Source organism: Lissotriton helveticus, chromosome 1_1 (genome assembly GCF_964261635.1).
Source record: "Lissotriton helveticus chromosome 1_1, aLisHel1.1, whole genome shotgun sequence".
NCBI lineage: Eukaryota > Metazoa > Chordata > Amphibia > Caudata > Salamandridae > Lissotriton > Lissotriton helveticus.
In genome coordinates, this window is record NC_136057.1 from 1,162,136,061 (window position 1) to 1,162,148,743 (window position 12,683).

Genomic DNA, 12,683 nt, shown 5'->3' on the forward strand with positions numbered 1-12,683 from the left:
GTTGCTGTCCAGCAGGATTCCCAGATTCCTGACCTGCTTAGTGGGACGGGGACCCTCCCCCAGTTCCGCCGGCCACCACTCTGGAGTCCATAGTTCCTCCGCCTTCCCGAACAGGAGGATCTCAGTCTTATTAGAGTTCAACTGGAGGAAATTGTACCTCATTCAGGCCGCAATGTTCAACATACAGGTCTTGAATTTGATTTTGGTGACCTCAGGATCCAAATCCAATGGGATAATCACCTATGTGTCGTCTGCATATGAAATCATCTCGAATCCAGACGCCCTTATAATTGCAGACAATGGAGACACATAAATGTTGAACAACGTTGGGCTCAAAATGGAACCCTGTGGGACCCCCTTGTTCACTAGGTTTCTTGCTGAGAAAAATGTCTCCAGTTTGACCTGCTGTGATCTCTTTGACACAAAGCTTTCCAACCATGCCAGAGCTTGCCCCTCGACACCAATCTCCTGTAATCTGCAAAGCAGGATGGAATGGGAGATGGTGTCGAAAGCCGCCAATAGGTCTAATAAGACCAACATAGTAGGCATCCCTTTATCCTGGGACATTCTGATTATGTCCGTTACTTCCATCAGGCCCGCCTCCGTACTATAGATTGGGCGGGATCTAATAGTTTGTTCTGCTCCAGGTGGCTTGTTAATTGTTGGTTGATCAACTTTTCCATCACCTAAGCCCCACATGGCAACAGGGATATTGGCCTGTAGTTCTTCATTTCCAAGGGGTTAGCTGATGGCTTTTTTAAAAGCGGTCTCACCAGAGCGTGCTTCCACTTATCTGGGAAGATGGCTGTAGATAGGGAAATGTTACAAACATCCCGAAATGAAGGAGCCAGGGTAGCGGCCAAGGCTGCCATAACAAAAGGAGGAGCACAATCTGATTCTGCTCCTGACTTGATTGCTTCCAGGGCTACTCTTATTTGCTCCGTTGTAATAGTGGAAAAGGAGTCCAGCTTAGGTAGAGAGGGGATCATCGCCCTTGGATTGGGTGGCATTATGCTCTTTCCTCCCCCCAGAGAATTATAGATGATATCTATCTTATCTCTGAAGTGGGTGGCCACCTTATAACATTGATCTTGCGTATGTGGGACCGTAGAACTGCTTACAGAAGGGTTCGTAAATTCTTTTAGTATTGCAAACAGTTCCTTAGAGGAGTTATTTGCTTTCCTAATCCTCCTGCTCAAGTGTTATCTTCTAGCGGATTTACAATGGCCCAAATAGGCTCTGTGCGCCTCGGTACATGCCTGCTTATCCACTGCACATTTCGTTCTTCTCCACTTTCTTTCCCACCTCTACACTGAGCTTTCTCCTCCTTCAGCTCCACTGAGTACCATGGAGCAGATGCTCACTTTTCCTTTAATGTCATCGTTTTTAGCGGCGCAATACTATTCAAGGCTTTTACCACCGCCCCTTCCCACCTCTCCAAAGCTCTATTACAGTCCCTGTCCTCTAACAGCGGGGCTATGAAGGCCTCTCTAAATGCCTCAGGAGTAACTTTCCTCCAAGTCCTCCGCAGGCCCTTCTTATCCCTGTTCATCATTGCCCTTTCTTGATGCGTAAATGAGAACTTTAAGGCCCAATGGTCGGACCATGTTAACTCCTGGGGTTTTTCTAATAAAAGGCTAGGGACATTAGTAAAAATAGAGTCCAGGGTTTGCCCTGCCCAGTGCGTCGGCTCCTGTACTCTCGATTTTAGCACCAATGATTCCATTGCCGAGTGAAGCGGGCGATTGCGCAATGCTTGGGGACTAAAACTCTCCCCACAGTGAAAAAATGGATGCGTGAATTGTTATATTGTAGGGACCAATTGGGGATCTATGCAGAGGAACTGCCGGAGGTCTCGAGACCAAAGGATGTTTGGGCCCTATTAACAGGATACTTACTCAGCAATCCAAATCTCTCATAGACGGTCAGATGGAAAGCCTACCCTTTCAACATGCAAGGATTAGGCGGTTTCGTTGGGATGTTTTTTGTACAAAGGTCACATACTACATCAGGTTCAGGGACTAACAGTGCCAGGTGCTGGGGGCGGCGGGTGGGGTTGCTTCAAGGTTGGGTATTGGGTTAATGTATAAAGTACTTGTATGGCATATTCCTTGTCAATGACTTGCTAAGCCCCGCTGGAGTATGTAGTCTGCTGTCACAAGCTGTACTATAAAAATATTTGAAAACAAATATGATAAATGAACTGAATGTGCCAGCTAAACAAACTTAAACGCTACAGGTGCTTATAAAACAAGTCACGCGAATAAACTCAATCACCTGACGTGTGACCGTAAAACTAGGGCAGGGATCTCCACTATTTTCTCAAATAAGAGCTTATTATGTTCAATGGAAATCATTCCGAGCTACTAATATTAATAGTATTGTAGTGTTGTAATAGTGACTACATCCTACAACATTAAAATCTTGGCCACACTGTGAAAGGTTATCATGGGTGATTACTTCACGGCACCAGGCAGGATTGTCAGCTGTAAATAAAAAAGAATGTGCCAATTTTGAAGGACTTTACATGGGTAATGACTGCAACTCCCTTGGCACCAAGGTAATACATACATTTAGCAATAAGTCTCTCCAACACAAAGTGATTTATCACTCAAATATCAGCTTAAAATATATTTCGGAAACTCAACCATTTCTTTCTCCAAATATCAGCTTAGAAGTTCCAAAATGGCACACTTTATGTCTTGAATACACACTTTTGGTGCCCATTAATTAAGCCAAACATAAACATCTAATTTTGCACATTGGGCTGTGTACAGGAGAGCTACTTATATGTAGCTTGAAAGCTACCAGTAGCTACTCGTTGGAGAAGCCTGAACTAAACAAAACACTAAAAATAGCCCCTTCATGCCTCAAACTAGTAAATCAACTGAACAGCATAATAAGCACAAAGCATACATGATTGCAGCATTAAAAAACATAAACCTGACACAGACTCAAAAATATATAATCATACAAGGGTATAAATAAATAAATATTGCCATTGCAGCCAATGATCGCTTTTGTTTTAAAATCTCAAAGTCCTGGAATAAAAACTACTGATGGTCTCGATACATCAACTCTTTCGGAGGTGAACATCCAGTGTTGAATACTTCATGGACTGCTCCTCATTTGTTAGCCAAAGGTCGTCTGTGGGTGCAAAGCTGCCTTGAATGGAAAATCAATAGATGCTTCAGAAAATGGTAGTATGCACTCCGTTTTTTTTAAACATACGTGTATTTATAATTTGCAATTGTTACAGCGTGCACCCTGTCTTGCATGTGGTTCATCCATGCGCACAAGTTCTATATATTAGAGGTGGAGCCTGGTCAGGTTCCAAACCAGAGTGCCCTGCCAAAATAGAATTCCTCCAACGAACTTGATTCTGAACATTTTTCTTTATTTAAATCCAAATGTTAATACCTGATCGCTTGATGCCCATATGTGATGTAAGTATCGTACTCCATATTCACTGAATGCCTATCCAGGCCTTTCGAACAACAACTGGGGAGTAACTCCTGCTTATAGTGTGATGTTAAATTAGTGCCCATTTTGTGAGACCCTGGAAGACTTCGGTATTACAGTAGGGACAGCAGATGTTTGTGCAGCACTTTCTGTAATATAGATAGCGCTGGCCCACATATAGCATCACAAAAGGGGGTCGTCCATCACCACCCCCTTTTGTACCTCTTTGTTCGCCATAAGTTTGCAGGCTATGGTCAGACGTGAGTCCCTTGCTCACTTTGCCACTGGATTCAAGCAAGCCTGGCTGAAGACGGCTGGAATGCCAGAATCCGGTCCCAGGAAGCTTGTTTTCGGTCCAGGGAAGGCATGGCTTGGCAGTTCGGGCTGGACTGTTCCCATGAGGCACAGGGTCAGACTGATTTGCATATGGCCAAGTCTGAACTGGGGTGGCAGAGTGGGCTAAAGAACGGTGATGGATTAAACCCAGATCTGTTGACTGGGTGTGAGTGTTTGATTGGTTCAGATGCTCCGTCCATCACCACCCCCTTTTGTACCACATATAGCATCAGCGCTATTACTAGAGGGCATTCCCTCATTTGCACGGGGGTGCGGCCCCATGCCCATGAGGGAATCCCTTTGCCTCTGTGCCTGTGTCGTGTTATATATGTGGGCGCAGAGTCAAATAAGCTGTCACACGACACACTGACATTGCACCTATCATTCGCTCCCTGATGGTAGCCCTGTGGAACGGGGAAAAGGGCTCCTATGGACCCAACAGACATCCCCTTGCAGGCAGGTGCAGTCAATCATTGCACCCGCCTGCAAGGGAATCTCTAATCCCCTTTAAAAGTGCAGGGGTGTTGCCACATGCACAGTGATACACAGAGCAGCTGCTTCAAATCTGATCCGCTTCTTACTTGAATGCACTGCCTGCAGGGCAGCGCAAGTTGGTGGCTGCCCTGGGGGAAGTGCATTTACAGTGAAAGTGTGCCTTATTTTTAATATAACCCCTGACTGGCAACATGAATTTGTCTGCAACATAGAACTATTGAACTTAAAAAGAAAACTTTGTTAGTCACACAGCCTCTATTGCTCTGCTGTACACCCACTAAATTAATTAATGATAAACATGTTGCTCTTCTACATTTAAATATCTCACAGTAGCACAACTTCCATAATATCTTTTTGCTTTTTCATAGGCTATTTTGAACAATGAATTAATCTTAACTAATTGGCAATAAAAGCTGCAATCTGCTACTGCCATAGATTCTGATAACTCCGGTTTGTGGTGTAGCATATATTCAGACCCTGGCAGGCCAGTAAATTTATCTAGCAAAGAGCAAATAACCTACCTCATCAAAGAGAACTATTGCTACAACACCATAAACATAAAGGGGTGTTCCATCAAACTTGATTAGTAATGCAGATGAAATACCAAAGATAATAAAACTAGTACTGCAGGATAATTCATAAAAGCATTTATGAGGACATTCTCCTAATGTAGTAAGTTCCCTTCTGAACCTACGTTGGTTCTTCCTTAGTTCTGCTTATTACATGTATTAGGCTGCTTTTTACCTCGTAGAATCACACATAATACATTTGCTTTTGGGCCACAATATTATTTTAGAAATACGCTGCACATAATTTGTTATGTATTTCTCCTTCTGTTTTCTTGTGAACAGTCAGCAATATCCCCTAATGTTTTAGACACAACACAAAAGGACAGCTAGTGTTTTCCAACATGGCACTTCTTGTCATATACACCGAGACTTGCCTTTTTGAAAACAGGAAGGGAGATTCTTGCAGAGAACCAGGTCTAGGAACGGGCGCCCCAGCCTAGCACAAATAGAGTTTATATTTATGATGCCGACCACCTATCTACAAAATACCAGGTATGTGGTCCGGTGCTAATACCAGTGATCACTGATATATCCCTGTGCTCATGTAGTGAGAGTAGCTTAAACAGATATATAATTTACCATGTTAGGGCTTTTCATTGCATACAGTTTGCTAGTAAAATTGATTAGTTTGTTTAGTTGTATATGTTTTCTAATTGCAGCACTCTTGCTTCATAATAGAGCATAATAGTTTCAATAAATATAGTAAACTTTCCTTGTTTCTTTACTTTGTTTAGTATGGACATGCATGAGTGAAAAGCAAAAGGTGAAGATCTGTTTCCATGGTTCCCTTTGGGACTAAAGTGTTGTGTTCGAGGGTGCCAAAATTACCTGCTACTCTGGGACATTTAAGAGTTCATGCAAGGCACAGCGAGCTGGCGAGGAAATTTGTGCTAGTAGGCAGTGATGTGGGAGTGTCAAAGGCCAGCTCATCTGAGTTTCTGTTCAGTTCTGATGGAGGTTGAAGACAGTCCGACCCCACCCTGAAACTGCTTGTTCCAGCTCACTAGTTTTAAACAGTGCACTAAGAACCAGAAGCTCAAGGGAAGGGGGAAAGTGGATAAAATAAAAAAAGAGAGACAACACCGTTCTTGCGTTTCCACTGTAGAAGTGCTGCTAAAATCTGCTGCCCTCTCTGACTTCTGTAGAAACTGGTGCCCTATGAAACATAAACAAAGAACAGATAAGTGCAACCTATCCCTAAATGTGTTCCTGACTAACCCTTAATCTATTAGAAATTCTCTTCTAAAAGTACCTCTTGGATCCTGGTCTCTAGCTTCCAGGTTTGGAATGTGTTACTGTTCTGGGATGTGCTTTATATTACTGTAAAACTTCTGTAAAATCAAATGAATATCATTATCAGAATTACCAACATCTAACATTCACCTTAATATAACTAAAGCCTAAATTCTTAATAGCAAACTCACTTTTCACACATTTCCAGACTTTTTATAAAACAAATACTGTACTTTTACATCAAAATACAGCAGGTAATATGTGCAAGTCTTTGATTTACTGCTTGCCTTGCTGTCAATGGTTTCCTCTGTTCGATTCTTAAAAAGTTCCAGGTAAAACAATGTTTATTTCACAAAGTTCCACAAAGTATTCTTGTAACAAAGGGTTTCAACCACAAAGTTCGTGGGAGATATCTTGTTTCAAATTGTCTTTACATGAATCCAGAAATTGCAGACAAAGTTCTTTCAGGTAATTCAAAGTTTTGCACTTACTTGTTGCTGAAAAGGGATACTGATCAGTCTAACCTTGTCCTCTTTTTCTTTTGCAGGTCGATTGCAGTGGACAGAAGAGGGGCTGAGGCAAGAAGGAGCCGGAAACCGGAAGAAGGAAGAGCCAGCAGCCGTGCCCGTTAAAGCCAATGAAGGTCTGGAGATAGCAGGAGCGCCAGCGCCGAAGGATCTGTTCTCAGGTAAGTGGGAGGTAGACGAGCACAAGCACTGGGTGAGGCTCAGGGGCTGCTTTTTATAGACAGGGCTGGGTGTGGTTCGAAGAACTGGGTGTGGTTCTAACAAGCAGGTGTGCAGAGCTTCAGTTATTATGCTATGAGTTGAAGTAACACATGGCCTAAGGAGGAGTGCTCTAAATAAGCCTTGGTAAAAGCAAGGTCCAATGTGCAAACAAGACAGCAATGTCCAAAATAAGCCTTGGTAAAAGCAAGGTCCAATGTGCAAACAAGACAGCAATGTCCAAACTTGTGAATACATTGAGCAACATACACAGAAGTCTTAGGGAGGGGCTGAGATAACAAGAAGGCTTTCAATAGGATGTTTAAGAGAGCTATTACAGAGACCACTAGTGCAATGAGAGGGGACATGCTCTTTGCTGTGCACAAACCCTAACAGTCGCCCCCCTCAAAGGCCCTCCTACTGGACGGGGTTTCCCTGGATTTTCTAGATAAAACTGTCTAATCAACCGTCGGGCATGTACATAGGACACTGGTTCCCATGAATTCTCAGTTTCGTCATATCCTTTCCATTCTACTAAATAAAATAGACGTCCATGAATTCTTTTTGCGTCTTTTATGCTTTTCACTTCATATTCTAGATTTCCCTTAATTGGTATGGGTGGAGGTGGTGGTTCGGGTCGGGTATTTGGGTTGTACGGCTTAAGCAAGGACACATGGAATGTAGCATGTACTGGGTATTCTTTTGGTAAGTCCAATTTTACTGTTACCGGGTTTACTATGGCAGTTATACTAAAGGGTCCAGTGAAACGTGGATGCAGCTTTCGGGATCCCTCTATATTTAGGTTCTCTGTGGAGAGCCATACTTTGTCACCGATTTTATACATTGGGGCCTCAGATTAGTGTTTGTCTGCTTGTCTTTGCATGCTTTCTTTGTACTTTAATAAATGTTTCCTGGCCTTGTCTTGTATGTCACCTAATCTCGTTAGTCTATCTGTTACTGTAGGCAACAGGGAATCTTCTAATAAAATGGGTATAGCGCTCGGATGATACCCCTGCATGAAATAGAATGGTGAGCAAAGTAGAGCTGCATGCTCAGTATTATTATAAACAAACTCCGCTACAGGGAGAGCTTCCAACCATTCACTAGAATAATCAGCCAATAAACAACGTAGCGTTTGAAGTAAGGTTTGGTTCAGTCGTTCAGGTTGTCCATCTGTTTCTGGATGGAAAGCAGTGGATAATGCCACATCTATTATTAGTTTTCCACATAATTTTTTCCAAAATCTAGAGTTTAACTGGCTACCTCGGTCTGACACCACTTTACTTGGCAAACCATGTAAACGCACAATTTCTCTTATAAAAATATCTGCAAATTCTGCCGCAGTTGGCAATTTCCGTAATGGTACAAAATGTGCCATTTTAGACAAAAAATCCACTATCACTAACACTGTTGTGAAGGATTTTACTGGTGGTAAGCCTACAATAAAGTCTACACTCACAGTGTGCCAAGGTTGTTCGGGTGAAGGCATTGGTATTAACAAACCGTCAGGGGCCTTATGAGACGATTTATGTCTTGCACAAACTGGACAGGTAGTGACAAATTGCTTGATGTCCTTAGTCATATTATCCCACCAAAAGTGTTTTCGCACATTTTCCAGGGTTTTTACCCAGCCAGGATGACCTGCCAACGGTGAGGCGTGATGCCAAATTATCACCTGTGTTTGTAATTCTGTGGTGGGCACTAACAGCATGTTGTCGTGATACAATAAACCTCGTTGTATTGAGTTATGGGAATCCTTTAACCGAACTTGAGGTGCTATTTGCATGTGTGCATTATATAGATCTGTGATGAAATCCTTCTGTTGTACTGGTGTCAAAAGTTTTTGGGGAGGAATAATGGGTTCTCCTATTTTGTCTTGTTTCATGTCTGAGGTATGTCCGTATCTAGATAACACATCAGATTGAATTTGTTGTGCACCTGGTCTATAGGTTATAAAGAAGACAAATATACTAAAAAAATTTAACCAGCGCATCTGACGTGGAGTTAATGCTTTTAGTGATCCAAAAAACTGTATATTCTTATGGTCAGAAAAGATGGTAATAGGGAACTTGGCTCCCATTAAATGGTGACTCCATTCAGAAAAGGCTACTTTGATAGCTAATAATTCTCTTTCAGCCACAGTGTAATTTTGTTCAGCTGGTAATAACTTTTTGGAATAGAAGGCTATAGGATGTAATTGGCCATCTACTGCATCTTGTTGAGAGAACTCCTCCTAAAGCTACTTGTGAAGCATCCGCTTCAACAAAAAATGACAAGTCTGGATCTGGATGTTTCAGAATTGGGGCTGAAGTGAACTTGTGTTTCAGGAGTTGAAAGGCGTGTGCCGCCTCATCAGACCAAAGTAATTGTTGCCCTTTCCGCAACAAGGTAGTTATTGGGGCCGCAATGTCTGCAAAATGAGAAATAAACCTCCTATAAAAATTGGCGAAACCCAGAAATTTCTGAACATCCTTCACAGATGATGGTTCTGGCCAATCAGTAATAGCACTAATTTTCTTTTCATCCATAATTATTCCTTGAGGTGACAGGCAGTATTCTAAAAAGTCCACTTTGCTGACATTAAAAGTATATTTCTCTAATTTAGCAAAGAGATGATTTTCTTTTGACTTTGATAATACTGCACGAACATGTTGGGGATGTTCCTGTGGGTTCTTAGAGTAAATGAGGATGTCGTCTATGTATACTATGACACAAACGTCCAGGAATTTGTGTAGGACCTCATTTATAAAGAATTGAAAGGCGGCAGGGGCATTACACAACCCAAAGGGCATTACTGTGTACTCAAATAGACCAAACTTTGTCTTGAAAGCTGTCTTCCACTCATCCCCCTCTTTTATTCGGACCAGGTGGTAAGCTCCCCGCAGATCTAGTTTACTGTATACAGTAGCATGTCTTAATTGATCCAACAACACAGGTATTAGAGGAAGAGGATATTTATTTTTTATTGTAGCCTTATTTAGTCCTCTATAGTCGATACACGCGCGGAGAGATTTATCCGGCTTCGGGATAAAAAAAAGTGGAGATGACAATGGAGATGTGGAATGTCGGCTGAACCCAGACTGTAGTAGGTCGTCTAGGTAGGTTCTTAAATATTTGGTCTCTTCGTCAGTCAAAGCATATACTCTGTTATTAGGTAAAGGGGCCCCTGGGATAAGATCTATACGGCAGTCATATGACCGATGTGGGGGCAACACACTAGCCTTCACTCGATCAAAAACGTCTTTAAAGTCAGAATATTCAGGAGGGAGACTTGGTTTGTCTTGTGTAACACTAGCACAGCGTATTACTGTGCTCTGTTCTGTACCTGCTTCTTGATAGTAATTGGTTCTACAGAATGAGGAATCCAAAGTAACTGTTCTGTTCACCCAATCAATTTTTGGGTTATGAGTTGTTAACCAGGAAACCCCGAGAATCAAGCCAAAATTAGGGGTATCTATCAGATCAAAGCTAATCATCTCTGTGTGCCCGTATTGACAGACCATGACAAGGGGACTTGTTGGTTTTGTGATTAATCCAGAGGTTAATTCTGACCCATCCACTGCACATACTGCTTCTGGACAAGGCTTTAGGCAAATAGGAAGACCTAATGTGTTAGCTAACTTATTATCCACAAAATTTCCTGTTGCTCCCGAGTCCAGTAGGACAGGGAGAGAATGTCTAACTTGAGTAGTAACAATTAAAAAGACCTGAATTATGAAATGTCTAGGTATGTGCGGTACCATGAAGGGTGCAGAATTAGAGGTTTGATTAAGATGTTTTCTCGAACAAGTAACCTCCCCCCTTGTCGAGCTTAATCGTTTCCCGACTCAGTTGAGGAGATAAAGGAACAGTACCCTTTCGTGATGTTTTAGGTTTTACTGGACATTCTCTGGCAAAATGTCCTGCCTTGCCAAAATATAAACATAATTGAAGTTTTCTCCTTCTTTCTTTTTCCTCTGACGTGAGTGGAGCTCTGAGTGTCCCTATTTACATAGGCTCAAGTTCAGGGAGTTTATTATCTGTGTCTGTCTTCTCATGTCTAATAAAAGTTAACCGCGATTCCAGTTTGGATTTATCTCCCTTTCTTTCTCCTAGTCTGTGTTCCAATTTCACGACTAAATCTACAAAGTCAGAATAGTCTTCTGGCAAATCAACGATATGAGCCAGCGCGTCTTTTAACTCGTCTCTCAAACCTTTATAAAAAGGGAGACACGCATTTCTTCAGGCCAACGTGTCTCGGTCAGTAAACGATTAAAACTAGTGAGATAGGCCAATAAGTCCTTGTTACCTTGTTTAAGATTTAAAAGCTTATTATCACTTGTCTGCATAAAAGTGTGTTTTGCAAAAAGGCTGGTCATAGTATGTTTAAATTGATTCTAATTATGTAGGATGGGATCATCTCTATCCACTAAAGGAATTGACCAATTGGCTGCTATACCGCCCAAATAGGACAAGACGAATGCAACTTTCGCAGCATCAGTAGGGAACTGTTGTGGTTTACAAACAAAGTGTAATTGACATTGATTGTTAAAAACATGGAATTTGTTACTATCTCCATGAAAACGTTCAGGTGCTGCTAAAGGCACAGCATTAGGAACATTACTGGTAACCTCAACTTGGGGAGGAAAAGTTGTATGTTTTGCTCGCGCCCCTGTCTCTGAAGAGGTTTTAAACAAAGGTGTAAAAGCTGTGTTCCACTGAGATTCCCTACGTTTATACCTGCTTAAATCCTGTTTTAAAAAGGTGTTTTCCAACTTTAATTTCTCTATTTCCTCTTGCATATGTTGCAAGATGCCAGACACTGATTCATTATGGGCGAAGTCCTCGTTTAGGGCCTGCACCATATCCGTGGAGTCAATGCCCTCTGTTTCTTCCCTGGCATTCATCGTCCAACAGAACTGAATATTTTAATGGCTTGTGCTTCTGTCAAAGCCCAGCTCACCTGAGTTTCTGTTCAGTTCTGATGGAGGTTGAAGACAGTCCGTCCCCACCCTGAAACTGCTTGTTCCAGCACACTAGTTTTAACCCCTTCCACGCTCATGGCGAGCTGGGCTCGTCATGCAGTAGCCTCCTGCTACGCTGATGACGAGCCCAGCTCGTCATGAATAATGGGGTTCATGGAGTTCCAGCACAGGAGAAAAATCCCCATAGCATTCAAGGTGTTAAACAGTGCACTAAGAACCAGAAGGCCAAGGGAAGGGGGGAAGTGGATAAAATAAAAAAAGAGAGACAACACCGTTCTTGCGTTTCCACTGTAGAAGTGCTGCTAAAATCTGCGGCCCTCTCTGACTTCTGTAGAAACTGGTGCCTTATGAAACATAAACAAAGAACAGATAAGTGCAACCTATCCCTAAATGTGTTCCTGACTAACCCTTAATCTATTAGAAATTCTCTTCTAAAAGTACCTCTTGGATCCTGGTCTCTAGCTTCCAGGTTTGGAATGTGTTACTCTTCTGGGATGTGCTTTCTATCACTGTAAAACTTCTGTAAAATCAAACGAATATCATTATCAGAATTACCAACATCTAACATTCACCTTAATATAACTAAAGCCTAAATTCTTAATAGCAAACTCACTTTTCACACATTTCCAGACTTTTTATAAAACAAATACTGTACTTTTACATCAAAATACAGCCGGTAATTTGTGCAAGTCTTTTATTTACTGTTTGCCTTGCTGTCAATGGTTTCCTCTGTTCGATTCTTAAAAAGTTCCAGGTAAAACAATGTTTATTTCACAAAGTTCCACAAAGTATTCTTGTAACAAAGGGTTTGAATCACAAAGTTTGTTGGAGATATCTTGTTCCAAATTGTCTTTACATGAATCCAGAAATCGCCGACAAAGTTCTTTCAGGTAATAACA

At 41.9% G+C, this 12,683-nt stretch overlaps 1 protein-coding gene across 1 annotated transcript in view; it reads left to right on the top strand.

The window, feature by feature from the left end:
* Window positions 1–12,683, top strand: part of LOC144763625 (uncharacterized) — a 116,793-nt gene that overhangs the window by 54,466 nt on the left and 49,644 nt on the right. Inside the window, exon 3 of the mRNA XM_078649399.1 lies at window positions 6,643–6,783. Within this exon, the coding sequence (XP_078505525.1) occupies window positions 6,643–6,783 (141 nt within the window). The remainder of the gene's footprint in view (window positions 1–6,642; window positions 6,784–12,683) is intronic.